This window comes from Bremia lactucae, linkage group LG19 (genome assembly GCF_004359215.1).
Source record: "Bremia lactucae strain SF5 linkage group LG19, whole genome shotgun sequence".
Lineage (NCBI taxonomy): Eukaryota > Oomycota > Peronosporomycetes > Peronosporales > Peronosporaceae > Bremia > Bremia lactucae.
This window is the reverse complement of record NC_090628.1, coordinates 794462-808339: the sequence shown is the minus strand read 5'-3', so window position 1 is coordinate 808339 and position 13878 is coordinate 794462. Positions and strand designations below refer to the sequence as shown.

At 44.0% G+C, this 13878-nt stretch overlaps 4 protein-coding genes across 4 annotated transcripts; 3 read left to right on the top strand and 1 right to left on the bottom strand.

Moving 5' to 3' along the window:
- Window positions 1-2009: 2009 nt before the first annotated feature.
- On the top strand, window positions 2010-3473 carry CCR75_005198 (uncharacterized protein; the record flags this gene model as incomplete). Its single annotated transcript, XM_067963280.1, has 1 exon — window positions 2010-3473. One exon carries the CDS (start codon window positions 2010-2012, stop codon window positions 3471-3473), a length of 1464 nt encoding a protein of 487 aa, XP_067823806.1.
- A 549-nt stretch (window positions 3474-4022) lies between these two features.
- Window positions 4023-5406, top strand: CCR75_005199 (uncharacterized protein; the record flags this gene model as incomplete). Its single annotated transcript, XM_067963281.1, has 4 exons — window positions 4023-4178; window positions 4247-4310; window positions 4396-4643; window positions 4715-5406. The coding sequence occupies 4 exons, from the start codon at window positions 4023-4025 to the stop codon at window positions 5357-5359; spliced, it is 1113 nt and encodes a 370-aa protein (XP_067823807.1). The 3' UTR covers window positions 5360-5406.
- A 442-nt stretch (window positions 5407-5848) lies between these two features.
- Window positions 5849-7285, bottom strand: CCR75_005200 (uncharacterized protein; the record flags this gene model as incomplete). Its single annotated transcript, XM_067963282.1, has 1 exon — window positions 5849-7285. One exon carries the CDS (start codon window positions 7283-7285, stop codon window positions 5849-5851), a length of 1437 nt encoding a protein of 478 aa, XP_067823897.1.
- A 748-nt stretch (window positions 7286-8033) lies between these two features.
- Window positions 8034-9035, top strand: CCR75_005201 (uncharacterized protein; the record flags this gene model as incomplete). Its single annotated transcript, XM_067963283.1, has 4 exons — window positions 8034-8213; window positions 8275-8418; window positions 8482-8594; window positions 8656-9035. The coding sequence occupies 4 exons, from the start codon at window positions 8034-8036 to the stop codon at window positions 8990-8992; spliced, it is 774 nt and encodes a 257-aa protein (XP_067823898.1). The 3' UTR covers window positions 8993-9035.
- Between the last annotated feature and the right edge of the window lie 4843 nt (window positions 9036-13878).

Here is a 13878-nt window from a genome sequence, read left to right as displayed (position 1 = left end):
GGGTCACCAGGAGTAAATGAAGGTAAAACGAGCTTCCGACTCCGCCTACCGCTGACAGGTTGAACCTATCAAGTTGTTTACGAAATAGACTGGCACACCTTAAATGTTTCTTTTTGAGTGCAGCTCACGGTACGGGGCATTTACGACCTTGACGTTGTAAAATCTGATTGTATGTTAAAGGAGAATGAACTGTGTGATTCGGTGTATTTATATGAGTGTCTGGTGTTCGAGGGTCACACACCCCGCTTAGTGCTTCTCTAGTGCTTAGACTAAGTGTGCTCCTCGACCACCAATAACTCAATTAAATTGACTTAATGGAGATAGGCGGCTTGGGTCATATTTTAAGCAGATATTTAACTTAAAAATTTCTTTTAAGTCAAACTTAGTTTGGAGCTCGGCAGTGAAGTTGCGCAGAATGCTATTTTTCGATTGAATGTCTCGTGATATTAAAGAAGTTAAACTCTTCAACCGGACGAACAAGGTTCGCGTTAGACTAAAGCCGATCGACTATAGCATATTGCTGTGTAAGATAGTCGTGCTAAAAGCTTGTTGAGGTTGTGTCATACTGTGTAAATGTAACGGGGTGTCCCGTTTTATAAATGTTATGTGCTACAAAAACAATTAATATAAAATTCTATGAGAGGAAATAAGTAAAGTAGTTAAAAATTATTATCATGTCGTTTGACTTAATAGTTCCAATATTAGTAAATTCCGTAATGTTGACGCAATATTCTGTGGAGTTAGATCCCGACAGCTGTGCACAAGCACAGGCAACTTCGAAGTTCGACCACTCGAATAAGTCGAGAGGTACGAAACAAAGATGCTTGCTTGGAAAGCAACATCCAAGAAAATATCCAATGCCTGTCTATAAGAGAAAGTAAAATAGTTCTAGATCGACTGGTGAGACGATCGCAGATGATCTAGCTGTGGTTGCGCAACCACAGCTAGAGGCAGTTGGGAATAATACTCTTCAAATAATCCAATCAATGGATGCCACCTCTGTAGATATGCACCCCTCTATTGCGAGCGTATCCTCGGATTGCGGATGACGCTAGCCGTTATCCCTTCCAATTTGAATGCATTTATGTGCATCACATACACAAAGTTGGGTCACTTTGTGAAAAGTACTTCACATGCAGTAATTGCCCATCCCTTTAGGTACATTTGGTGTGCTTAACGGGTTTGTGTAACATAGGGCAACTTTAGCCCGTCACACTTTCCGTTGGCACATCAGAAACCGTGTTGGCGTTTGGCGGATCTTAGTGCTCTTGTTTTGTATTACCCATGATCGCAAAGCATGAGTGAATCAGTATTTTCGGCTTTCGTATGTTATATTTTTGTTGAATAATCAACTCGATATTAAGCAAAAATATTACGCGCATATTGAGAAGCCTTTATGCATTCAATTGCTCATAAGGCGCTGCACAAAGGCTTTTTAATATGATGTTTAGTTACCAAGAAGTTGCTGCCCGTTACACAATAAAGGGATACGTGTGTGGCTATACCAGTTATTATTTTCAACCTGCGAAATGACAAGTTGCGGATTGTCACCGTAGCGGATTTTAGCGCGTGTTAATAAAGCAATTAAAACTGATACGACATTCTGGTTCGGCTGATTGTCGTACCCGAGAGATAATGGCCACCATTTCACGAGACACTTCATCACTTAGGAAGCTAATGACTTGACTCGTAAACTTACAGCTTTAGACGACCAAGAAAGATAAAGCTACCTTAAAGTAATTTTTTTGTGTAATGTGCGGCCACCTTTATGTGTCGAACGACATCACTCAATCATTATCCATCTTTTGGACTGGAGACTAAACCTTGTTTACGTGATAGACTTCAACGAGCAAAATCTAAAGGAACCCGAGACAGGGTGTGAATCAGCAATGCAGTAGGACTGTCTGTGAATTCGATATGTATTCAACGTGCCCGCCGAAATTCAAACAGTTTGCAACGCACCGTTGACTTTTCAAGTGTTCATTTCGTCTTTCGCAAGCAAGTTGAAAATGGCCGAGTACACGGAAGGAACCACCCCCAAGGATGGCGGTGCAATTGTTTTTAACGAGACTAATAAGGCCGCTGCTCGTCTTATCAAGCCCAAAGCAATACTGTATACCACTGCTCTATTGTCCTGGATGCAGCCATTTCAAAGCGGATGGTCCACCTCGCAAATGAATCTGTCGCAATTTGATGACGCCGACGATTGCGATGCACGCCCTGTGGCTAAAGATACGTGCCTCATGTTTCCTGGTCACTCAAGGCTCGAGTGGACATTTGCCGTCAATGCATGGATTTTTGGCGCTATGATTGGCTCGCTATGCTGTGGCCACTTCAGCGATCGTCTTGGCCGTAAAAAGACGTTGATGCTGAATTGTATCTTCATGATCGTTGGTGGTGTGGTGCAGGCGTCCGTATCGAATATTTGGTTGTTTGCTCTAGGCCGTCTTATTGCCGGAATCGCATCCGGTACGGCTACAGCCACCATTAGTGGTTACATTAATGAGCTTTCACCACCGCACATGCGAAACACGCTTGGCCTTGGTCTCCAAATCTTCACGACGTTTGGTATTCTAGTGCCGGCTATCTGCTTTTTCTTTCTAAACACGAGCTCCGGATGGCGATACCTTGCTGCCTTTCCCGTCGTGCTAGGAATGATCTTTCTCATATTGGCGCCAAGTTTCTGCATTGAAAGCCCAGCATGGCTTTTAAATCAAGGTCGTAGACAGGAAGCGAAGGAAGTGATGGCTCGTTTGTATGGTAAAGAGCACGCGCAATTAGCTTTATCATGGCTTGAAGTGATTCCCAAGCCTGAAAACCCAGAGGAAGGCCACGTAAAGAAGCAAGATTCAATGTTTGCAAGTCGATACCGCATGCAACTTCTTACAGGAATCTTACTCTCTGTCTCTCAGCAGCTATCCGGGATCAATGCAGTCTTTTATTATTCCGGCAGTATCTTTACCGACGCTGGGATTTCGGATGCGCGCGTTGGCACATTAATTATCGATTTTATTAACATTTGGCCTGCTTTATTTACGGGTCTACTTGCTAATCGGTTTGGCGCTCGCACTTTGATCCTCTGGGGTCAGATGGGCATGTTATTGATGGCCATCGGGATGACGCTTGCGTTCATTGTGGACGTGCCTGCTTTGTCGATTGTGTTCACTGCCTTGTATGTGATAATATTTGGTGTAACACTTGGGCCTCTTGTGTGGTTGATGACGGCTGATATTTTTCCGGATTCGATTCGTGCCAGCGCTTCGTCCGTTTGCATTGGGATCAATTGGCTTAGCAACCTCGTCGTGGGTGTGTCATACCCATACATTTCCCGTGCTTTGGAAGATTATGCATACGTTCCGTTTGTGGTGCTGTTGACAATATTCTATGTATTGTCGCTTAAGATGGTGCCGGAAACGTCGGGCAAGTCAGCAGAGGAGATCCAAGCGGAGTATGATTCGCGTCGTGGAAATTAATTCGAAATTTATTGACGATTGTCTTGATAGCATATTGTATTCGATTTGCTTCTTTTAGAATTCTGATGCGTTATTAGTGCATTTTGTAGCTGAATATTCTTAAAAAAAGGAAAGTGACCTTAAGGTCAGGATATTCAGCTTAAAGGTTATCCATAACAAGAGCTTTGTATTATTCAAACTCAAAAAGAGGAGAAAAGCAAAAAGTGTTGCACTTTTTGAAAGCAAAGTCTGTTGTAGATTTCGAAATAACTCATCTTTTAAAAATTTGAGGCACTATTAATTTTTTTCCTAGACGAAGATCTTATTCTTCTCGTAAGTCAGGAAGAGTGACCTTAATTTTTTTGATCTGCGGTCGTACTGCATAGAAACGAGTTAATAATGTATCCAAAATTTTTAGGTTAGATTCATTTTTGGTTATTTTTATAGAGTAAATATTTCTTTTTTCCGATGCAGTTTTCAATAGTAATTGGACTAGAGTTTTATTTTAAATTCCGTCCTTCACGCACATGACTATTTAGAATTCAATTGCATTTCAAAAAAAGAACCGTGATGACGCGTGGCCGACATCCTTTGCTGCTGCTCCTGGCAGTAGCATGCCTCGTGGCGTTGTCCATGGCTGGCAAAGACTACTACGAAATCCTGGGTATATCTCGAGATGCTTCATCTGCCGAAATTAAGCGTGCCTTTCGCAAACTTTCGCTTAAAGTAAGTCTCGCGTCGCCAATTCGTACTACTGTATCTGAACATTATCTTTGTTACATTTATTCTCATAGCACCACCCCGACAAAAACCCAGGTGACGAAAGTGCAGCCCAAAAGTTTGCAGAAGTCGCTGGTGGTGCGTCGCATGCACATTTGTACTCCTTCTTTTTAATCGATACGATTTCTTACAATAAGTGGATGTGATACATATATAAATGTAGCCTATGACGTGCTATCCAACGAGGAGAAAAAGAGCCAATACGACCGCTATGGCGAAGAAGGTCTACAGAACGCGGGCGGGGGTGGAAATCACGATCCTTTCGACATTTTCTCGCAATTTTTCGGCCGAGGAGGCCGCAACCGTCGCGAGCAGGAGCCTTCACGTGGCCCCGATATTGTAATGCCCCTGCGCGTTTCATTGGCCCATTTGTATAATGGCAAAAGCCTTCAATTTTCTATTCGTCGGGAGGTACGAAATATAAATTGTGAAAAGTTATTCGTTGTCTGACTCTTGCTACTTCATACTTTTACTTTTAATAGACACTTTGTCATCATTGCCATGGCAAAGGAGCGGCTCACGAGGAAGACATTCACGTATGTACCGAGTGCCATGGACACGGTGTGAAGACCGCAACGCGACGCATAGGTCCAGGCTTCATCCAGCAGTACCAAACCACCTGCGAAAAGTGCCACGGAAAGGGAAAAATTTATACGAGCACGTGCCCCATCTGTGGAGGTCGGAAAGTCGAAATGGCCGATCTGAACTTTGACGTGGACCTGGACAGAGGGACCAATGATGGCTTTGAGATTGAATTTGAGCACTATGCGGATGAAATTGACGGTCACCCAGCTGGACACGTGCGTTTGCAAGTCGTGACTGCGCCACACCCAGTATTTACTCGCGAGGGGGACAATTTGTGGATGGATATGGACATTACATTGCGGGAATCCCTCATTGGCTTTCGCAAAACATTCACACACCTGGATGGACGACAGGTCGATGTTGTACGCACTGACGTCACGCCACCTCGTTTTGTGACAGTGCTGAAGGATGAAGGAATGCCTAAACACCATTCTTCCAAGGTTAAGGGAGAGTTGTATATCAAGTACCATGTCAAGTTCCCAGACTCGCTCTCGGAGGAGCAAAAAGTCGGTTTTCGTGATTTTTTTGCAAAAGTGAAGTAGAGAATTATGTGTTTAATTGATTAACTTGGGTGCTTCTTTTTACTGCTTTTGGTCTTACAATTATCAAAAATGACGAAACTCTTGGGCACTTTTTATCTGTGCGCAATAATTGGAGCCAATTGTCCTATGAACACTCTGATCATTGCAACTATAATGCAAACCTTCCGCTGGGCTAGAAATATAGAGCGGATCTAAGAAGTCCAAACACTTGTGCTTATATCTCCACTCCATGGCCAAAAGGGCGATCTATAGACGATTCCAAAGGAAAATGTTGATTTTTGAATGCAGTGGAATGACCCATATAGTACAAATATTTCATAAATGTCAATACCGAGTACTCTTAGGCGTATCAGCAGCAGCAACTTTTTATAAAATGTATTCCTATAAGTTCCGAATAATCTAAAAACGAGGTAATATATCGATTTATTCAAATTTATTTTATGCGATCGGAGTGACACAAAGGTCGCTAATTACAAAGTCCCAAGTGATCTATTGAGCCAATTCTGCCGACATCTCATCAAACAGGGCAATTAATTTCTCCAGCGCACTGCACTCGAGAGCTACAGTCACGTCGATGCCGTCTCCTCCCTCCTCAGCTTCAGTAATCAACACGACACCATCGCAGCCCGGCACTTGAGGACAAGAGGCCAACCATGGATGCACCCCGTCGAATTCGGCATTATACATGCCAATATGCAGCCACGATGTAAACATAATGTCAGGACCAAACGGAACATGAGTTCCAATCTGAGCAACGGCATCATCTTTTTGCTCAGCCAGGAAGTTCAGTCCGTCGCGTAGATATGCGTCGTTGCATTGAAGAATGGAGCCACGCACGCGTCGAGCGACCATTCCCAGCGTTTCTGGAGACACTTTCGCATTATCCTTGGTCTGCGGCTGCAACTCACTGTTCGTGAAATTTGATAGCGCCTTAAAAACGGCGTTTCCCGTGTAATTTGGAGGCATTGGGGGCTCCAGTCGACGTCGAGCGTTGACAAAAGTGGAGCATTTCACATCGTCATCATGACCACGGGCCCTTGATATCAACACTATAAATAGTGCAGTGATTGCGTCGAGCGTGCTAACATACGACGCATTCATCGCTTCCTCACGTTTAAATCCTCCCAAAGTCGCCACTTTTTTTATTTTGTCCATCATACTTGGAGAAAAATGAAAGCGGTGGTTTGCATCTACGGGTGGTATTTTTGAGGGAAAATGAGGTTTCGGGTTGACACCAACACGCAATTCCGGATGTTGCATCGTTGATGACTCTCCCGATCCATTAAGCAAGTGCCGATCATGATTTAGTTTAAGTCGTTGCTCTTTCTTGACGCCACTGTAGTGCTGTCCCCAGACCGTCATAAATGTAAAAATAGCTTCGGCGTCAAATAACATGTGACTAATATCAATGCCAATGCAAAGGCCCCCATCCTTCAAGAGCGATCCTTTCACACGAATGAGCTCGGAGTTGCCTCTAGCAGTAGGCATCAAATCCCATGAACGCATCTGAATCGCCTTTACTGTCGTCATAACATATTGCGGATTTATCTCGAATCCTATGTCCGTAGGCCGATTCTGATGGGGCCCCGTTTTCTGCATTATATTCACAAATCCCGTCTCCGGGTCAGTGAAGAATCTCCCAGTGAGGAAGGGATAGTCTTCTTCTACTAAGGAAAGGAAAGACGAGTGTAGCTTGTGAAGATCGAAGGGAGTCGATGTCGACGGAGGTGGAAAGATAAAGAGAATTGGAACGACAAAGTTGCGCATCATCGTATCCAAACGCGTCAGCGGCAGTAAAATACGATCCGAACCTTCAAACCATTGTAGCACTTCTTGTGGTCTTGGGGGCGAATGTGGTCCTGCATATTCAGATAAAGGAGTGTCATATGTTGAGCCAGAGCTCTGAAAGGGTGCTTTATTCTCCATATTTATCACACAAAGTGGCTCGGATGTCTGACTCGATTTGCCGAACGCACAATCTGTCTTTATTACACAATTGAATGGAAGGCCCTCAGCTATTAGTACACCATCGCGACATATAGCCAATCGAAACGCCAAAAATATAAATGCATCCTTCGTCAATCTGAGAACCGTAACATTCATATTTACTCCTGTTTTCACCTACAAGCTATGCACCACCTTCATTGCAGTATCCCTCCTTGGAAATTGCGGAACTCTCTTTGTCTATCACCCTTCTGGAAAACGTTGTGCGGAAGGTGTCATAGTACTCTTTGGGAAACGTGGGTTATAAATCATTTGATTTTTGATGTTGCCACGCTTGACAAGTTCCAAGACTGACGCCTCATTTACAGCAAAAACCAAATGATCTAGTAGTACGTGGCAAATAATAAAGTCTTTGCTACAGACATCGAGATCGCTTTCCCCAAATTCCACGCACAAACAGCCGTCCTATTTGGTTGGGTATTTGCGAGCAAATTTTCCTGGACGCGCTTAGGTTAAATTTCAATAATTCGCAAGTGGATGCTAGCATTTGAGCTGCATTCAAATTATTTGGAATTTAAAAGATGTGTTGCGTCGTTCTTTCGTAACTTTTATTAGGATCATCCAAGAGTTATTCTTTATCCTTTCACGCAAAACAAATGATTTAATCTGTAAAAAAGCATTCAGCACCAAATTATAGCTTTGCAGTATTGACATTCTCAGAATTAATCTAATGCACGAAGTGACGAGCGGGACAAGCGCTTACCAAAATGCGACGACGCAGCGAGCAGCGGCTTGTACTCAAGTGGCAATCGTGGGGGCAGGTTTTCTAGGAAAATGCATCGCCATCGACCTATCACTATTGGGCGCGCAGGTAGTCGTATGCGACTTGAACCCACAGACAACCGAAGTGGTTTGTGAAAAAGTAGAGACGTTCAGTCTTTTGTAATGTTTTTAATGACATAACATGCTAGTTGTCGTCATACGCGTACGAGCTGCTGCGCCCTTTGATGTACCTTGGTTACGTGACAAAGAGCATGCTGACCCAAGCATGCGGTAACATTACTATTGTCTCCGACCTGGCAAAATGCGCCGACGCAGCTATTATCATTGAGGCGGTGCGAAAGCATCCTTATAATAAGCAATGAAGTGCAAAGTAGTCTAATAGATTCTGAGTGCAGATTCCCGAGAATTTGGAGGCAAAAGTAAACCTTTTGAAGACGCTGGAGCAATATTGTTCCGCGTCGACAATCCTCGCCACCAATACGATTCACCTCTCGATCGATTCGATGCAGTAGGTTTCTGCTTGAGCAAGTCTTGATAGTTGCTAATTGTCTCGATTCTTATACCTACAGATTGCACCTACAACACCCAAGTCGATTCCTTGGCATGCGGTTCTTCTACCCTTGCGTGCTCATATCTCCTGTAGAGCTCACTGTGGGAGCCTCGACCTCGCAAGATACAGTCAATCGACTTGTTGCCTATTTACAGAGTCTTCAAAAGCGACCACATCGCGGCCCAACGAAGCGCGTATTAACGACTAAGGAGGCAAGCTCCTTACAATTTGACACAGCAGTCCGTGGACGCTTTTACCACGGCTTGCTGGAGCCCAAATGCCATCCTTTTGTTGCAGACATTATTACTCCGCAGCCTGGTCCGCCTCTAGTGGATTCTATAACTACATCTCTCTAAAGATATCAACACATAATATATTGTTTAATACCATGCTCTGAAACGTAGTTTAAGTTTTTAGATTCGAGTAATTATTTACAAGAAGCAATTTTCATTTCTATAATGTCAACATTTCCAGCTTTAGTAAGTTGCGCGATTCATATGTATTTGGTGTTATGGGGTGTATCTTTACATGAAATTAACACTTAAAGGTCGTTAATTAATATATTGTCTAAAAGGCAGATAATATTCTTGGAGAATATTACTTTACATGGTAATATTCTAATGGCTTATCCATTGGTAGATATAGACCATTATATCTAACCTTCTCCGCGGTCCAGTCAGCGCTGGACGCGCGCAAAGAGAAAGACAGATAAGACTTTTAGTACATATTTTGTATTAGCTTATAATTAAGTTAGTATTAAGTAGAACTTAATTATATTAAATACAGTTTTCATTTAACCTTTTTTAAAGCAAGTGTTTTAAAGAGAAGACTTCCTCTGCACGTACTAGTGTACGTGAAGTGACGTGAGGCACCACTCGCACTGAGGCAGTGCGAAGTGGACTTGTACTGAAGCAGTACAAGTTGAAGTGCCCCGTTACACCTGGTAGCACTTTGTAGTCCGTCCAAGGTTCACAGTATCAATCATCTAACATGGACTTGTTAGATGATAATGGAAATACGCATCACGTTTCGCGTGATAGCTACTCCTTTCTAAGTGACATTGAAAGGAGTGCGGTCGAACGAATGAGTTCGACCGTAGGAAACGATGCCATCTTGGCCATGCTGTCCGGTTTGGACAGAGATGCCTTCCATTCAGCCATCGCCAAGTTCGTACAACATGAACTTGACGAGGCGAAGGAGAAGCCTTGCTAAATCAGCAAGGCTCTCAACAGGCAGAAATGTTGAGGTTACAGCAGGTACAGACCCCTGTACCTGGGTTGACGCACACGCGTCGTCCGGGAACCTTAAAGATTATCATCTCTAAGTATAGGGAGTCGAAGAAGACTCCCTCTTATAATGGTTTGTCGAGTTGGACGATGCCATAAGGGCTCGTCACATCGTCGACGAGAAAATTCAAGTCGCATTTGCTCAGTCAAATTTGGCAGGTCGTGCCAAAACTTGGGCACTAGGCCTTGAGTGCGCGACCCATATGTCTTTGGGTTGCTAGAGGCTTTTAAAGCCCGTTTAAACAGACGTTTGAACCGCCTAGGGTTGTGTTCAGAGCTCTATCAGAGCTTCCGAAACTCAAGCAAGGCAAGCGTGATCTTCACGCTTATGCCAAACACATACGACTTTTAGCGAGTTGTATCACGAAGAATCCAGTTGAACACACGTTGATTATGGTGTTCATGCAAGGTCTTACGGATGGTCCCGTAAGGACTCACCTGCCCCGCTTGGAACTTGATATGCTTGAAGAAGCAATATTCGTTGCGGAACAGAAGGACTTTGGCTTGAGACAGGCTCAAGCTAGTTTGTCATCATATCGTCCTCCAAGACGACACGAACTGGGAGGTCCAGAACCTGTGGATATATCCCAGGAAGAAACCGAGACATTGTATGTCTTGATTAATGGCGGATTAAGAGTAGGCGCTTATACTCTTGATCTGTATGCGTCTCCGAAGTTAACTTCGGAGATAACTCAATTACCAACCCTAGATCCCAAGCGATTCTTAAGAGATCTGCATAGTGGTAGAATCAAGCAGATCTGTGTACTCGTCACAGAGGACAAATACGTAATCGATATACGGTCAGCGATATTTTTTGCAGAGAACGAACGGGTTCTCAGCAGCTCATCGATGGACGAACGTGTCCTCGATGTGAAGACTCGGATTGAGAGATATACTACTCAATCTTGGGAGTCACTCAAGACAAATCCTCTATACGAGGATTTAATAGAATTCAGGGATGTATTCCCTGAAGCAGTTCCATGCGAGTTACCTAAGGATAAAGGCACTCGACATGAGATCGAGCTCAAACCGGGCTCTAAGTACTGTGTCATGAAGCAGTGGCCACTGCCTCGTGAACAAGTACTTGCGATCGATATTTTTTTATCGAACGATTAAAGCGGGCCATGTGAGGGTGTCAACCTCCCCACATAGCTCTCCGACCTTCTGTGTGCGGAAGGCCATAGGAGGATTGCAGATCAAGACTGACCATTCCATGCGGTATGTGACGCCAGCGATTTCGCAATCGGCTGTGCGTTACTTCTTTACGATACGGACGGCGTGGAGCGCATCGTCTGTTACCGATCACGTCAGCTACAACCAGCTGAACGCAATTACCCAGCGCATGACAAGGAAATCCTTGCCATGAAATATGCACTGGCTTAATTTAGGGTCTATCTCCTCGGAGATAGACCGTTTATCGTATATACGGACCATGCGTCATTACGCACGGCCGTAAATAGCCCACACCTCTCGGAAAGAATGGCGAGGTGGCTATCCTTCTACGCGGAGTATCACCTCTCCGTGGAATATAAACCAGGACGACTTAATGTCGTCGCTGATGCGTTATGACGCCGAACCGATTTCGAGCCTGCTGCGCATTCCAACAGTGGGCATAATCCTACTGTTGCAACACTCATTTCTAGTGTTCTGTCATCAACCTTATTTGATGACATCAAGAAAGCCTACGCAGAAGATAAGGACTTTCTGCGTTTAATAGATCATCTGATGAATCCATCCAATAAATCTTATAAAAATTTACCGGCTTTATATTGATCGTCATCCTATCGATACACACCACGCAACGGCTTATTGTATTACACTGCCGTTACCGGCGACACCCCACGTGTCGTTGTCCCAACTCACATTGATTTTTGCGCTTGCGCATCATGTATGAGTGTCACGATGCACCAACAAGGGGGCATCGTGGACGTGAGAAGACTTACCTCACAGTAAGTCGCGACTTTAACTGGCCCCGCCAGTATCAGTTCGTGCGCAAGTACATTCGTGCTTGCGAGGTTTGTCAACGGGTGAAGTCTAGCCCTTCATCCCGTGCACCGCTTCAACCTCTACCGCTTCCGGTAGAGTGCTGGCAGTCCGTATCTATGGACTTCGTCATCGGATCGATGAGGAATCATCCAATCGTTGGAACCGAACATGCTGAAGCGAATGCTACCAGCACGTCTTCTCGAATTAGCCCCCTCATTCAAAGGCTCATAGTCAGCCGCCTGACGATGATCAGGCGACTGTTCTCGAGTCGCCCATTTCGTCCGACTCGCATTCGTAATCGACCTCTGAAGAGGGATCGCATTCACGTGGTGTATCAACACGGGCACCCGCAACATTTAGAGTTGCGGGAGAAGATGACACTACGGCGGACGGAACGTCTGCCGCAAGAGACAATAATACGTCGCCCGCGGCTGCATGAACCGCAGCCGAAGGCGCCGGACTATTCGCATCCCGCATCGACTTGTTAATCATGCAATAGAATTAAAATGATGAATTTGACCAATCAACACCGTATTTAATAAAGTGGTCTTATAGTGACCACTCTACCCAATGACAGTCAGAGTGATTGTCGTTTAAGGGAGGGGTGATGTAACGAGGTGTATCGTTACATGAAATTGACACGAAAAGATTGTTAACTAATATATTAAAGGTAACTAATATTTGTAGAATATTACTTTACATGGTTATATTCTAAAGGCTTATTCATTAGTAGATATAGACCAATTTATCTACTTCCTCCGCGGTCTAGTGAGCGCTAGATGCGTGCAAAGAGAAAGACAGAAAAGACTTTTAGTACATTATTTGCATTAGTTTATAATTAAGTTAGATAGACAAGAAGAACTTAATTACATTAATACAGCTTTCATTTAACCTTTTTTAAAGCAAGTGTTTAAAAGAGAAGACTTCCCTGCACGTGCTGTTGAACGTGAAGTGACGTGAGGCACCACTCCCACTGAGGCAGTACGTAGTGGACTTGTACTGAAGCACTACAAGTCGTAGTGTCCCGTTACATTTGGGTCGCTAGAGGCTTTAAAGCTCGGTTCAAACAGAAGTTTGATTAGCCTAGGGCTGAGTTCAGAGCTCGATTAGAGCTTCTGAAACTCAAGCAAGGCAAGCGTGATGTTCACGCTTATGCCCAGCGGATACGACTCTTAGCAAGTTGTATCACGAACAATCCAGCTCCTGAACACGCGTTGATTACGGTGTTCATGCAATGTCTTACGGATGGTCCCATAAAGACCCACCTGTTCCGCTTGGAACTGGATACGCATGAGTGCAGTGCCCCACGCCACTACTAAGAAGTACTGAACGTAATAATGGACCGAATGTCAAAAAGGACAATGGTCGCGGGTCCGACGCTGTTACGAAATATTTAGTCTCGCTTACTTTTTATAGCTACATCTGAATCCCCTAAAATCCCTTGAACTAGGATGCATTAATCTTTATAAGCTTGTAAATATTAAGTATCGCTTGCTTTGGCAGCTACATCTGTAATTCCCTGAAATCCTTTGAACTAGGATACATTCAGCTTTAAGAGCTTGTACGACTCCTTGAGTTGTTAAACCCATTAGTTTCTAGTTGACACTTGGTTCTATGAGCCCCGGAATTCCTTGAACTAGGTTTCATCAAGCTTTAAAAGCTTGTACGACTCCTTAAGTTGTTAAATCCATTAAATCTATAAAGCTAAGAGACTCTCTGAGTCTATAAGTCTTCATCTGACTTTAGGGGCGAGGTTGCTCCGCGACAACATCTGTGAAACCAGTCATCGAGCTGCTATCGACTCACGGCTGTGCACAACGGCTAACGGTCTATTTATTATTATTTGACTCCGATTTGTACACTTTGTATCTGTGCTTTCACAAGATTGTCTTTAACCACTAGAAAAAATAAGTTTATAACTGTATTTATGGCATTTTTCGCTAGTGCTAGCCAACCTGCACTAATTACAT